The sequence below is a fragment of the Serinus canaria genome, chromosome 1 (genome assembly GCF_022539315.1).
Source record: "Serinus canaria isolate serCan28SL12 chromosome 1, serCan2020, whole genome shotgun sequence".
Taxonomy (NCBI): Eukaryota; Metazoa; Chordata; class Aves; order Passeriformes; family Fringillidae; genus Serinus; species Serinus canaria.
This window is the reverse complement of record NC_066313.1, coordinates 15552002-15566312: the sequence shown is the minus strand read 5'-3', so window position 1 is coordinate 15566312 and position 14311 is coordinate 15552002. Positions and strand designations below refer to the sequence as shown.

The window sequence follows — 14311 nt, the reverse complement described above, 5'->3', positions numbered from 1 at the left end:
CAGAGGTGCACACCCACACACACACACACGTTACACCTTTGTGCTTCCATGCACACACATGCAGAGCTCATTGCACACCTATATGCACCTGTAGAACTGAATCTGACCTTAGGAGGCTCCAGCAGAGCCTGGTGACACTCCAAACCCTCCAGGGATGGGATCTTGCCCCAGCCCTTGGCATTAAGCCACAAAAAAAGCTACTGGGATAGGAAGAGGGTTCATGGAATCCCTCACCAACCCTCCTTGTATCCCTGGAAGACAGAAACCAGCACCAGAACCAAATCCTCCTGGGGACATCAGGGTAGGGGGTAACAGTGGGATAGGGATCCTATCTGCATCCCAAGGGACAGTGGCTTGGGGCTCATTAATCCTGGGACAGTTTGATTTCCATATGTATTTCACGTTCTGCTCTTTGAAACCCTGTCTGGGGTGGCCCCAGTAGTGGCCATGTCTCCTATTCCACCATGAGCAGCTCCCTGAAGAAGCCCCCATGGGGGGGCCACAGCCTCTGTGTCCCCATGGGTACAACTTGGACAGCTCAGTTCCACTTGAGATATTAAATATTTCCTGGAAGAAGGTAATGAGTAAAAGATTCAGCCAGGGGTCTGTACCAGGATGTCACCTGGCTGGGCTGGGGAAATGTGACAGTGGGTCCCAGCTCCCAGTGGTATTCCCCACTCTTGGTGACATTCCTGGCTCCTGGTGATGAGCAGGAGACCCAGGAGTGCCCTGGGATGAGGGTGATGATGTCAACAGCTGCTCCTTCTGGGGACACAAAGGGTTGGGTGCTCATAGCATGTTTATTGTCATAAAGAAATGGGGACAATACAGAGCAAGTGCCTGGTGGCTTTTATACTCTCACTCAGTTCCCATTCCTCACCTTGCCAGCCCAGCTGACCCAGCAAGCCCCCTCCCATGGGAATGGCAAATTCATCCCGGCTCCCGCATGGTGCACAGTTTGCTTCCCCCTTCCTAAAAAACACCACCACCCTGTGAAACCCCAGGACCATCCACAGCCCCATCCCTGAATGGCACCAGGGCACCTTGTCACACACAGCTGCACCCCTGGAGCCCTTCACGCCCATCCCAGGGCAGCTCCTGCCCGTATCCATGTCCGTGCCCGTGTCCATGCCCAGCGGTGGCAGGGCTGTGGCTCTGCCCTCTCTGACACCGCTTGCTCCGACTCTTGGGGTGTTTTATTGTCACTGTGAGTGCCCAGCACTCACAAGAAGTAAGTGATGTTTTTGGGGTTCAGCGGTGCTTGGATCTCCAGTTTTCGGGCCTTGCGGTCCTTCTCTACAATCTCCAGCCGCAGGGTTGGCACCTTGGATTTCTCTGTGCTGGAGGAAGACCCCTCTGTGGTTTTCAGCAGCTGCTTGTCAGAGTCCTCCACGATGATCCTGAGGGTGCAGCCCTGTGGCAGCAGGTCCTGCTCGTAGGCAGCTGCCAGCTGGTTCACCACGCGCCGCTCCACCTGGGGGACAGACCAGATTCTGTCAGGGAAACCCTGTGGAAAGTCTCCCATGGAGATGGCCGGCTCCTCCCCACCCTCAGGGAGTGCAAAGTCATGCAACTTTTTCTTCATCCCACTTAGTCCCTGTCTGTGGAGTGTGGGTGTGCCACTTCCTCCACAAGATCACAGACATGTCCCCAGAGATGAGGACAGTCAGACCCACACATTCATGAAATGATGGAAGGCTCTGGGTTGAAAAGGACTTTTTAAAGTTTGTTAACATTTCACATCCCCCTGCCATGGGCAGGAACACCTTCCACTAGAATAGATTGCTCCATGCCATGTCCAATCTGGCCTTGAACACTTCAGGGATGAGGCTGCCACAGCTTCTCTGGGAAATCTGTATCAGAGCCCCACCACCCTCACAGGGAAGAATTTCTTCCCAATATCCCATCTAACCCTGCCCTCTTGCAGTTTGAAGCCATTGTCCCTTAATTCATTATCCAGGAGTAATAATTTATTGTCTGAAGTCCCTCTCCAGCTGTCTTGAAGCCCTTTTAGGCACTGGAAAGTCTCTAAAGTCTCCCCAGAGCCTTCTCTTGTTCAGTAGGAACACCCCAGCTCTCCCAGCCTGTCTCCAGAGCAGAGGGGCTACAGTCCTCAGAACATCTCCATGACATCGTCTGGATTAGCTCAATGACTCCATCTCTCTTTTGATGCCTTTCCAATTCTGGCTCTTCCTGGGCAGTGGGGCTGGAGGTGACAACATGAACTTCACCCCAACTTCCCCCTTGCCTTCACCTCGTGTTTGATGGAGCGGGCACCATAGTGAAGGTTGTAGCCATCAGCCAGCACGTCCATGACCTCCCTGTCCCACAGCAGTGTGATGTTGTGCCTTGCCTTGGCCTGCCAGGTGGGAGGGGAGGAAAAGGAAGAAAAATTATGGATGTTCCCCAGCAAGCCTGGCACCCTTCTCCTTGAGCAGTGAGGATGCTGCACTGGGGTGCTGAGAAGGGCTGAGCTCCAACAGGCCAATTCTTCCACAACAAAGGAACCCCAAAATCCCACTTAGCCCTCAGAGAGCTCAGATGTGCAAAGACCAATTAGACAAATAACATCCATGAAGGCAGCCTGGAGCTCATCCCTGCTGCAGTCCAAGAGGAACCATCTCCCAGAGGTCCCAACTCTTCCCAGCACCCCAAGTTCAACAGCTTGTATGATGATGGTAAAAATACACATCATTGTGTATCTTTACCCCAGGGCAGATGCTCCAGAAGTGATTTCTTCTAGAGTTATTCTGAGCAGTCTCCTCTAAAGCCACTGATGTTTTTTTACCTTTTTGGCCCAAAAATTGAGCTCCTTGTTGACCAGCTGGATGAGCTCTGAGTGGCAAAAAGGGAGAAAATAGACAATTTCATTGATCCTCCCCAAGAATTCGTCCCGTCTGAAGTGAGCCTGCAAGAACAAGGGAGGAGGTCAGCAGGGAGAGGGATGGTGACACTGATGGGAACAGTAGTGAGAGTGGCATTGCAGAAGGAGCTCCCCAGGGATCATCCCACCTCCCACCACTCCCCACAGCTATCCAATCCCCAAGCCATGGAGCTGGACAGCATCAGAAACATCTTAAATAAACTGAAGATCATGGGGATGTCACTGCAGTCAGGTTTTCCTGACCTTGGGAGAACAGAGAACTCCCAAATCACTGCAGCACTTCCTGTCCTGAGTCCCCTTCACACCATGCACCATGGCTCCACTCCAGGAGTAAAGAAGCTGTGATTTATTTCTGCTGGGCTCTGACCTCTCCAAAATTTTTAGTGGGGTTACATCCCTTCTCTCATAGCTGGTAGAGAAACACAGGGAAGGAATCTGGGACCAAAGCTCAGGACACCTGAAACTTGAGCCATGAAAACACTGTCCATACCTTCAAGATGGGGCGAATAACCTTTTCCTTGAACTGCTTGGAAATGGTGATCTTGTCAGTCATCTGGACATCCTCTGGAAGAGAGGTGAAGGGGGGGTGTCAGTAGGGACAATGGGACAGTGGCTTCATCTCTGTCTGGATGAGCTGGGCTGAGGGCAAGGAAGGGTCTGGGGGGTACTGCAGGACAGACCTGGGACCTCCACACGTTCCAGCAGTTTGCTTTGCAGTGTGGTGTCCCTGCACTTGGACAGCAGTTCTGGGTGCTGTGCTGCTCCAAGGGAACATCCTGTGCTGATGTGGCTCCCTTGAATGGCCAAAAGAGCCCTGGCTCTGCCTCTGCTCCTTGCTCTGTGCCCACAGGAGTTGCTCCCAGGGGTTTTGGGAAGCTGAAGTGCCCAGTTGGTCTCCAGAGCAGCTGATGACCTGACACACAAGAGCACACTGGCCCTCTGGGGCTGTGAGCACTGAAAGAGCCTGTGGTCTCTTCAGCAACCACCAAACTCCTGCTCAGGGTGCCTGCAGCACTGCTCAGGCTGCAGTCTACTTCCCTCCGCTGACTGCAGATGGAGCCAGGGTCTGGCTGCTCTCGAATCCTGCCTCCCAGCCACTCTGGATGACTGGCTGCAGCATCACCCTTCTTTCCTCCCAGTGCTGTCTTTCTCTTTGTCTTCATTATCCCAGATCTTCCCACAGCTTCACCCATTCCACTCTCATTTGCCTCCATGTGCTGTTCAACACCAGGGTGCTCAAAGGGAGATACATTGCTGTGTTCTGGATTGGATCCTGGCAGGCAGGGCAGGGCAGGGGACACAGACCCATGCTGGGTGCTGGGACCCTGTCTCAGCTTTGCAGCCTTGATGAAGACTACTGCCCCTCACCAGCAGTGGCAGAAGGGGTTCTCAGGCTCCACTCAAGAGGTAGTTTAGGTTGGAAAAGCCCTCTGAGACCATTAAGTCCAAGTGTTCCCCCAGCACTGCCAAGCCCACAACTAAACCATGTTCCCAAGTTCCACATCCACGTATCTTTTAAATCCCTCCGGAGATGAGAACTTCATCACTGTTCCGGACAGCCTGTGCCATGGCTGGACAACACTTTTGGGGAAGAAATTTTCCCTATATCCAACCTAAACCTCTCCTAGCACAAATTGAGACTGTTTCCTCTCGTCCTGTTACTTGTTACCAGGAAGGATACACTGATGCCCACTTGGCTGCATCCTCTGTTCAGGCCCTTGCAGGGAGTGAGGAGGTTCCCCCTAACGCCCAAAGTGGTGCTCTGGAATCACCTGATCCAATTCCAACCCCTCTCTCTCGGGCAAGGATGCCAATAACTCCCAGTGTTTTGGCAGAGGAGAGCTGGAAAGGAAGAAGAGCCAGCACTGCTATCAGCATTCCAGTTCCCACATGTAATATCTGCTCCTGCCACTGGTAGATGCAGAGCCCACTGAGGAATCTGCTCCTTCCCTTTATCTTCCCATTTATCTGCCTGCCAGGCACTTTAGTGACTTCCTGCCATGGCATCTCCACACTGAGAGCTCAGAAAATTGGCAGGAGCTCCTTGAAACCCAGTTGAGGGCAGCTGCTGTGCCCAAATGCCCTCCCTACCTCCTCTCCTGCTGTAGCTGTACTCAGAAATTAAAATTCAATGCTCTCCTCATTGAGCAGGGAAACGTTTGGCATTTTCGAATGTTATTCTGGAAGGTTCAGTTGACAATGTCCTTTACCCAGCCTGACTGAAGTTTAAAGATTCTGAATTAAGCCAGTGTCAACAGCCACTTCTCCAAAGTAAAAGGAAGAGACCGGGAGAAAGAAGCTGGAAAATAGATTTGATGACAAAATCCAATGTTTTTTCCTGCTCCTGTGGAGCTGATGCAGGAATATGGTGTATCTGAGATGGCACAGGCTGCTGGATACCTTGAGAAAGATGTGGGATCCAGACAATTAAGATCACAAAAGGATCTTAAAAACCCCAGAGTAAGTTTTTTAAAAAAACAATGAGAAAAGAAGGGATGCAGTCACTGTCCATAGTTTCCTGGTTATCCACAGGCACAGCAGCACCTGATGGAAACAGGCTCTTCCTCTGCTCCGTGTTACAAACACTGTCCAAAAGGGACAGTCCTTGGTGCTAGCATCACCATTCATCTGTATATACTCAGAGTTACCAGCAAAGGCACTGGATGTTGCACATCAAGTAGTTCATTTTCAATATCAGAGACTGCCCTTGCTCTCCTCATTCCCCTTTTATTACCTAATTCACATTTTGGGAAATTTTTCTCCAGGAGCCTGATATGTGAGGCCAGGGTTCCCATTCCACAGGGAAGTAAAATTCACAAAGCTCAGTTCTTTTGGGAAGGACTGAGAGGAAACAAAACTTTTCCTCTTTCATATGAGCACCTGAACCAGCCATAGTCTTTTGCAGGAGGCATTTGGAAGGGTCCCAAAAGAAAGAGAAGGGTGAGTTGATAAAGAGAATCACAGTATCACATAAGAGTTTGGATTGAGAAGGACCTTAAAGACCATCCAGTTGCAATCCACCTGCTCTGAAATCCTCATTATTTGACATTGTATCCTTCAGAGGAAGACTGCATCTTTAAGGCTCTGTCCAACCTCTCAGCCTTTCTCATCCTGTGCTCACTTCCCTGGAAGTGTTTCAGGCCAGGCTGGATGGGGCTTGGAGCAACCAGGTCTTGTGGAAGGTGTCCTGGCTGATGACAGGGGGTTGGAATGGGATGGTCTTTAAACTCCCTTCCAACCCAAACCCTTCTGGGATTTCTTGACTTCTTGACAGAAGAGCATTCCCAAGTCATATGGACCAGTCGGGACCAGCAGGGAGGGGACTGAAGGGTCTGGGTGTGCCCCTGTCAAGGGATGGCTGAGCTGGTGTCAAAGTTGTATTAGGAAAGAGGTTCTTTAGGGATTTGAAGATTGAAATTCCAGTACCTAAGTTTTCTGCAATCCTTTTCTTGCTCATCTCCATGGCCTCTTGCCGGAGCTGCAGCGCGTGCTGTGCAATCTCCTCACTGGCCACGTTGGAGGTCATGATGAAGATGGCATCCTTGCAGTCAATGGTCTTCCCCTTTCCATCTGTCAGCCTGCCCTGCAACAACAGCAAGATGACACCAGCCGTGTCAGCAGGTGCTGGAGGACATACCCAAAACACCAGGAAAAAGAACATGGGTCCTATTTATCCCCAGAGTGAATTTAATTTTGAAGGGATACCCAAGGACTGAGGTGGAAAGAAGCAAGGATGAGGTTGGAGAAGTCCTTGTCTCTCCAAGGATGGCAGGAACTTCTGCACATAGTCCCAGCCTGCCCCATCCAGGACAGAAGTGATGGAAGAACTGGGAGATGCCTTGCCAGGAGGAGGGTTGGGCCAGTCCATGTCCTTGCTCAGCCTAGAAAGAAGGAGGTACTTCTTGCTCTCCACAGCTCCCTGACAGGAAGTTAGATCTGTGATGGGGGTCTTGGTCTCCTCCCAGGTAACAAGGGACAGGACAAGAACAAATGGCCTCAAGTTGCACCAGGGACGATATAGGTTGGGTATCAGGAAATATTTCTTCCCTGAAAGTGTTGTCCAGCCTTGGCACAGTCTACCCAGTGCAGTGTTGGAGTCCCCATCCCTGGAGGGATTTCAAAGCCATGTGGATGTGGCATTTAGGTTTATTGGTGGGTTTGGCAGTGCTGAGGGAAGGGTTAGACTTGATGGTCTCAAGAGGGCTTTTCCACCCTGAGTGATTTCATGACTGTGTGGCTGCCCATTTGTAACTCCCCAGCCTTTGACCCTCTGCCTACCTCCCTGTGATCGTTTTAGGTCTGACACAAGCCCCAGGCTCGGGTCAGCACTAATGCTAATGCTATCCTTAACCCTGCCTGTGGCTGTGGTTTGGGCTGGGCAGAGCCCACAAATAACCATGTTATGGCTGTAACAGAGTAACCAGAGTAGCAGAGCTCCTCATCCCCGTGGGATTGATCACCTGGCAAACCAGGGCCGCCCAGCACTACCACTGCTGAAGTGACATCAACCCTCAGCCCCCCAAACCAAGCCAGGAACCTCCAAAGCACCAGTGCTCTTGATTAATAATATAAAAAAGAGAGGGAAATAAGGAAAAAAGCAGCATCTCCCCAGGCTGTTTCTTTCCTCAATCCATCTCCAACAGCAGAGATCCAGCACAATGACACAAATCCTTGTTGGGTGCTTGAGATTAACATTTGGGTTATTGCCCTGTCAAGTTCCTGGTACAGGAATTGATTTCACATTGAACTGCTACTGTGATGATCTATGCAAGAAAAATGGTGTTATTAATCCTTAAAACAAAAAAAAAAAACCTTCAAAATCTTCCAGCATGTTGCTCTGGAGTTTGGTGGTCTCTGAGGACAGACTGGGACCTTCAAAATCAACCAGACAGCTAGAAAGTGACTTTGGACAAGGGACTGGAATGACAGGACAAGGGGGAATGGCTTCACACTGCCAGAGGGCAGAGTTAGGTGGGATATTGGGAAGAAATTCTTCCCTGTGAGGGTGGCAAGGCCCTGGCACAGGGTGCCCAGAGAAGCCATGGCTGCCCCATCCCTCGAAGTGTTCAAGACCAAGTTGGACGTGGCTTAGAATAACCTGGTCTAGTGGAAGGTGTCTCTGTGCATGGCAGGAGGGGTGACCTAGATGTGTTTTTAAGCTACCTTCCAACCCAAACTGCTCCATCTGTCATCCCTCTCACCTTCTGCATGTCCCTTGTGTTGATTCTAACCTCTAATGTGGATTTACCTCATCAAACAGCTGCAGCATGATGGTGAGCACATCAGGGTGGGCTTTGTCCACCTCGTCAAAGAGTACCACAGCATTTGGGCACTGCCTCAACTTTTTGGTGAGCTGTCCACCCTCTTCATGGCCCACATAGCCTGGTGGTGAGCCGATGAATTTCGCCACCTGGGAGGAAGGAACAGGAAAGGTGAAGGCGGATCTGTGGACAATGGGAATGAAGCCCTTCTGATAGCTTGTCAGGTTGCCACCACTGCTTGCTGCTGACAAAACAAATTCCATGTTCTTTGTGACGCCTGTTGCACACCAGGTATCCCAAAATCAGCTCAATAAGCAACAATTAAGCAAAATAAAGATTAAGCAGTTCCCTGCCCAGAGCTCAAACCAGCAGAATCCAAGGAGCAGGCATGGCAAGGTGGGAAGGCACCAGCCCTGCTTTGCTATGCAGGGTCTGAGCACCTGTCCAGTATGTCCAAGACCTATTTTCATCCCTGTAAGAGCAAGAATTCAAAGGATTATAAGTGGCAGGTGGTACTGGTGCAGAATCAAAGCCACAAGTAGGCTTTGTGGGAAGAGGCCACAAGTAAAATACTGTTCCTATGTCATCACTTCTTGACATGGTGTTTTTTAAAAATATTTAGAAATTTAGAAGTTTATACAGAATAGTATTTCTGACAAGAGGAAAGTTTTGGCAAAATGACAATTTTTGACACATAGCTTGGTGCATCATACATCTACCCATGTCTAAGTGTCATCCAAAGTCACAGTCTGTTATCACAGAATCATGGAATGGTTTGGGTTGGAAGGGACAATGTAGTTCCAGCCCTGCTGCCATACATAGGGACACATTCCACTCCACCAGGTTGCCTCAAGTCCCATTCAATCTGGCCTTGAACACCTCCACAGATGGGGCAGACAAAGTTTCACTGGGCAATCTGTCCCAGTGTTTTACCACTCTCATTGCTAGGACCTTGCTACTTTTTGGGGAGACAGAGCCCTCCAAAGGGAGGGCTCAGGTCCAGGGATGACCTTGGCAAGGATCACAGAAAACTTGGCACCTTGGACCTCCCGCGGCACCAGAACTGGGTAGAGGTCGTGACTGGGTAGATGTTGTGAACTGCCAAGTTGTGACTTGGCACCATTGTCCTGTATTCTGCTGGATTCTCCCCCTTTCCTACATGGAAGGTAGGCTGAGGCAAAGATCCCACACTGGACTTAGCAATGTTTTGGGGATAAGGGGTTTGGGGTAATCTGTGCCTGTCTGGGCAATGTTAGGTGATGAACAGCATGTGGCTGTGGGTTTCAAGATGATCCTGTGGATTCCACCTTCTCTTCTCAGCTGCTCTCTCCCCAAGGACTGACTCAATCCCACAGGAATTCACAGCACTGGACACATATTGTTGAAGTTTTCCTTGTTCCTTTGTCTCCGCTCCTAATTTGCCTCAATGTCTTGGTTCCAGCCAGGACAGGGTTAATTTTTGCAGTAGCAAGGAGGGGCGAGGCTTGGATCTGGAGGATATTCTATCTTACCTCATGTCATGGAGCAGAGGGAAAGGAGTCTTCTGGGGAGAATGGGTTCCTTCTGGTCAAATAAGAGCAGCAGAAGGATGTGGAATACTGTGAAGTAGCTGGTTCTGAGCTGGAGGGTGTGACTGGGTTGGGTCAGTGAGCATTTTGCATGTGAATCAATCTCTCTCTCTCTTTTACATACTTTTATTTTTAATATTGTTGCTTGTTTGTTTTCTTATGTCATTTCTGTTTCCAGTAAATTGTTGTTATCTCAACCCATAGCCTTTACCTTTTGAGCCTCCAGTCCTCCTCTCCAGTCCACTGCTGTGGGGAGGGACAAGGGGAGGCAGTGAGTGAGTGAGAGGCTCCTGGTTTGGAGCATCTCAGTGAGAGCACTAAATTGGGGAGTACCATGCCTAAACCACAACACTCAATTAAGGTTGCTTTCTCTCAATTTACTTGCATTTTAGTGCATTTTAACTTGTAGCAACTCCTGTTGTTCTGTTGTGCTCCCACCCTGACACACCAAAATGCCCATTTTTTCTGGATTATATTTGAAGCTGCTCCCTTCAGAGCCCATTTACTGACCTCATGCCTCTCCTGGAACTCCGACATGTCCAGTCTGATGAAACCCTGCAAGAGACATAGGATGAGATTTGATCAATCTGCTCGCTGCCAGAGCTGGAGCAGTACTGACAGGGCTGAAATTTTCCAAATAAAATAGATATTTTTGGGTTCAGCTTTTTAGAAATCAATCACAAGAAGAATGCAACACCCCTCCACAAAAATCCAGCAAAAATCATAAAGCTGAGGTGAACTGGGCTTGTGGGTGATCACCTAAAACAGAGAATAGTGTTAGAGAATTTTTAGCATCCACCCAAGTATCCATTTTGCATCTGAAAAGCTGATGATTCACTGCAGGTACTGAATGTTGTAATGGAGCTGTAATCCACATCCTAGATGGGAAAGGAAAAGAAGGAAGGGAGAGGGAAGGGGAGGGAATAGGAATATTTCAGTTGGAAAGGACCTACAGTGATCCTCTCATCCAGCTGACCAAGGAGAAGCCAAGCCTCAACTTCCCAGCATCATCCTGGAATAGTCAATCAGACATGACCACTGTCCATGAGGGAGAAGGAGACATGTCTGGGAATGCATCTAATCTGGACACGTGCACAAGGCACACTCATGGACACCATCACACAGGGATCCCAGAATCAGAGAACAGAATCACTGAACCCTTTGGGTTGGAAAAGCCCTCTGAGACAACAGAGCCAAACTGTTCCCTCAGCACTGCCAAGCCCACCACCAACCCATGTCCCCAACTGCCACATTCACACATCCACATGTGTGATCTCTTCAGGAATGGGGACTCCACCAGTGCCCTGGTCAGCCTTTTCCAGAGCTGAGCAGAAAAAAATTTCCCTGATATCTAACCTAAACCTCCCTTGTTGTAATTTGAGGCAGTTTCCTCTAGTCCTGTCATTTGTTACCTGGGAAAATAATGGAATCAGAGAATGGTTTGGGTTGGAATGGACCTTTAGGACAATCCCATTTCAACCCCCCTGCCATGGGTAGGGACACCTTCCACTAGACCAAGTGGCTCCAAGCCTCATTCAACTTGGCTCTGAACACTTTCAGGGATAGGACAGCCACAGGTTCTCTGGGCAAAATAGTCCCATGCAAAAATTTCCCTGAAAATTATTAAAATATCTACAAACTGCCCAGGGCAAAGCAAGATGGAAAAAATTGATTTTGTTCTGTAAATGAAAGGGAGACAGTTTCAGGTTTTCCATTCTTAATCCATCAGTTCCTGCGAATTGCTGCCCCTCATCAGAGCCTGTGGGGGGTATGACCCCCTCTCATCCTTCATTAGGGGACCAATGGCTGAGCTGGTTCATTTCTAATAAATCCCAGATTCCTGCTGCTATCAAATTAACAAAACACTCAGGGTTTAACTGATTTCCCCATTGGGATGTCTGGCCATGGAGCAGTTCCACATGTGGGATTAGGGATGAAGGTGGTCTAGATCCAGGATTATAGGTTCTGGAAGGCATTTATAGAGGCATGAGGAAAAGAAACCAGAACAGCTGTTTTTATAGCATTGGTTCCAGTTTGGTCTTTCTACAGATGTTGCTGCATTGTGTGCCCATTCACTGATGAAGGATGTGGGGAAGAGGGATTCATCTATGCACAGCTCTGCTTGTCTTTCCTTCTTTTCCCTGGCTCCATGTGGGAGAGAGCTAAGTACCTCTTACAGGTAGGCAGAAGCTTAAATGTGAAACATGTAAGAGAATGTAATGTAACAGAATGGAATGGAAGAAAATTCCACTGGAATGGAATGGAATGGAATGGAATGGAATGGAATGGAATGGAATGGAATGGAATGGAATGGAATGGAAGATTGGGACTGAATAGGATGGTATGGAATGGAACAGAATAGAATATTAGAATAGAACACAACAGAGTAGAATACATTGCAATTGAATGGATTGAAATAATTGGAATGGAATAGAATTGGCAGAATGGAATAGAATAGATTGAAATAGACTGGAAAGAAACAGAATAGAATGAATGGAACAGACTAGAAACAAATGGAATGGAATGGAATGGAATGGAATGGAATGGAATGGAATGGAACGGAATGGAATGGAATGGAATGGAACAGGACAGGATAGGGCAGAACACAATAGAATAGAATAGAATAGAATAGAATAGAATAGAATAGAATAGAATAGAATAGAATAGAATAGAGATAGACTACAATAGAGTAGAATAGAACAGAATAGAGTAGAATGGAATGGAAACCCAAGACACCACTGATGTGCTCTCCTGCAAAGCCACCACCTCCATGAAATAATTCCAACCCATCTTCTCTAAAATCTAACCACTGGGTAACAAACTAAATAATTCAATCTGCTTCTGGATACCAAACACTTCAGCACTTAAAATTTTGAACAGGAAATCAATGTTGCATCACTACAGTCCATACTGGCAGGATATGACAAGTGGTGGAGCTGGGGACATGGAAAACAGATTTCTGGAATTTTATCCTTCTAACAATTTACAGTGATATTAGTAATAGAGGCAAAAAAAAAAAAATATGTTCACAACACAGGATGTCAAAATTAGAGCAAAATTCAACTGGAAACACAAATGTTACATCCATTTAAATTTTTCCAATTCAATTTTCTGGTAACAGACAGGAGCATAGACAGTGTCCTGGGCTGATCCCACGATGTGGGCAGCAGGGTGAAGTGGGGATTTTGCCCTTCTGCTCTGCTCAGGTAAGACCCCACCTGCAGAGCTGCCTCCAGCCCTGGGGTCCAACATCAAAGGGATGTGGAGCTGTTGGAGTGAGTCCAGAGGAGGCCATGGAGATGCTCCGAGAGCTGGAGCCCCTCTGCTCTGGAGACTGGCTGGGAGAGCTGGGGGTGTCCAGCCTGCAGAAGAGATGACTCCCAGAAGACCTTAGAGATCCTTCCAGGGCCTAAAGGGGCTGCAAGAGAAGGGCATGGAATGACAGGACAAGGGGGAACAGCTTGCTACTGACAGAGGGCAGGGTAAGATTGAAGAAATTCTTCCAAGGGCGGTGAGGCCCTGGCCCAGGCTGCCCAGAGAAACTGTGGCTGCCCCACCCCTGGAAGTGTTCCAGGCAAATTTGGATGGGCTTTGAACAGCCTGGTCTAGTGGAAGGTACCCCTGCATTTGACAGGACGGGTGGAACTGGATGAGCTTAAAACACCCTTCCAACCCAGACTTGTGACTCCATGACCTTGACAGGTCCCTCTCAGTGCAAAAGAAGCCCTTTCTCAGGGCACACAGCCACACAATGATGACCCTCCCAGCATCCCTTTTACTGTCAGCACAAAGCTGGGATGAGCCATTACCTTTTTGATGTCCTTATGGATGTACTTGGCCGTCTGCTTGGCCAGCTCTGTTTTACCTGTTTCGGAGAGAGAAAAATAAACTTGCATTAAACCAGGTCTGTTCATCAGCTCTGCTAACACCAGGACTGGAACTTCTTGCAACCAATATGTGTATTTTCCTTGGGAAGTGGGTATTGCTGTTTTACCTCCAGGATCACATTCAGTGGTGTTCACAGCCTGGGCAGGGTGAACAGATGCATTAGAATAGCAGCATCTCTGCATTGGCTCCTTCAGCTTTAATTGACTCTGACATGATGGGAACAAACCTCTTGATTTTTTCCACAAAAAGATGTTGATAGATCAGAGTTTTGCTATATTGGATGGATCAGATTTTTCTATATTTACCCTCAATCTTCCAAGTTCCTTGTGCCTTGTAATCTTCAAATAAAGAATTTCAAGGAAATGGGGTGTTTTTTCCTTGCTTTATATAAGATGACAGTAACAAAATAGTGGGGTTAGGAACAATCAGTAATGGAGCAAATCCAGCCTGGAAGGCATTTATAGAGGCCTGGAAGGCATTTATTGAGGGTGAACACATGTACCAGCTCATGCCAGGCCATGTCCTGTTCTCCCAGCCCATCCATCTGGGGAAAAACTTCATTGAAGAGGCAGCTTTATTAAAGTGTGGATGCCAGAAAACTTTTCTTCCCTGCTGCTATCCCCCAGCATGACACTGCTGGCTTTGTCAGGTTGATCAGGGGAAGGACTGGGCCAATTTTAGCTCCCATGGTGACCAGCAAAGCTGAGGTG

General features: G+C 48.5%; 1 protein-coding gene across 2 annotated transcripts in view; it reads right to left on the bottom strand.

Annotated features, from left to right (window-relative positions):
- Positions 1 to 781: 781 nt before the first annotated feature.
- The window catches only part of CLPB (caseinolytic mitochondrial matrix peptidase chaperone subunit B), a 73765-nt gene continuing 60235 nt past the window's right edge, over positions 782 to 14311 (bottom strand). Inside the window, exons 9-16 of one of the 2 annotated variants that reach the window (XM_009095420.4) lie at positions 13523 to 13578; positions 10224 to 10268; positions 8133 to 8294; positions 6311 to 6467; positions 3375 to 3448; positions 2789 to 2908; positions 2255 to 2359; positions 782 to 1474 (exon numbers count right to left, since the gene is read on the bottom strand). In XM_009095420.4, the coding sequence (XP_009093668.4) occupies positions 1223 to 1474; positions 2255 to 2359; positions 2789 to 2908; positions 3375 to 3448; positions 6311 to 6467; positions 8133 to 8294; positions 10224 to 10268; positions 13523 to 13578 (971 nt within the window). In that variant the 3' untranslated portion in view covers positions 782 to 1222. The remainder of the gene's footprint in view (positions 1475 to 2254; positions 2360 to 2788; positions 2909 to 3374; positions 3449 to 6310; positions 6468 to 8132; positions 8295 to 10223; positions 10269 to 13522; positions 13579 to 14311) is intronic. The other variant, XM_050974283.1, reaches the window with a different exon arrangement.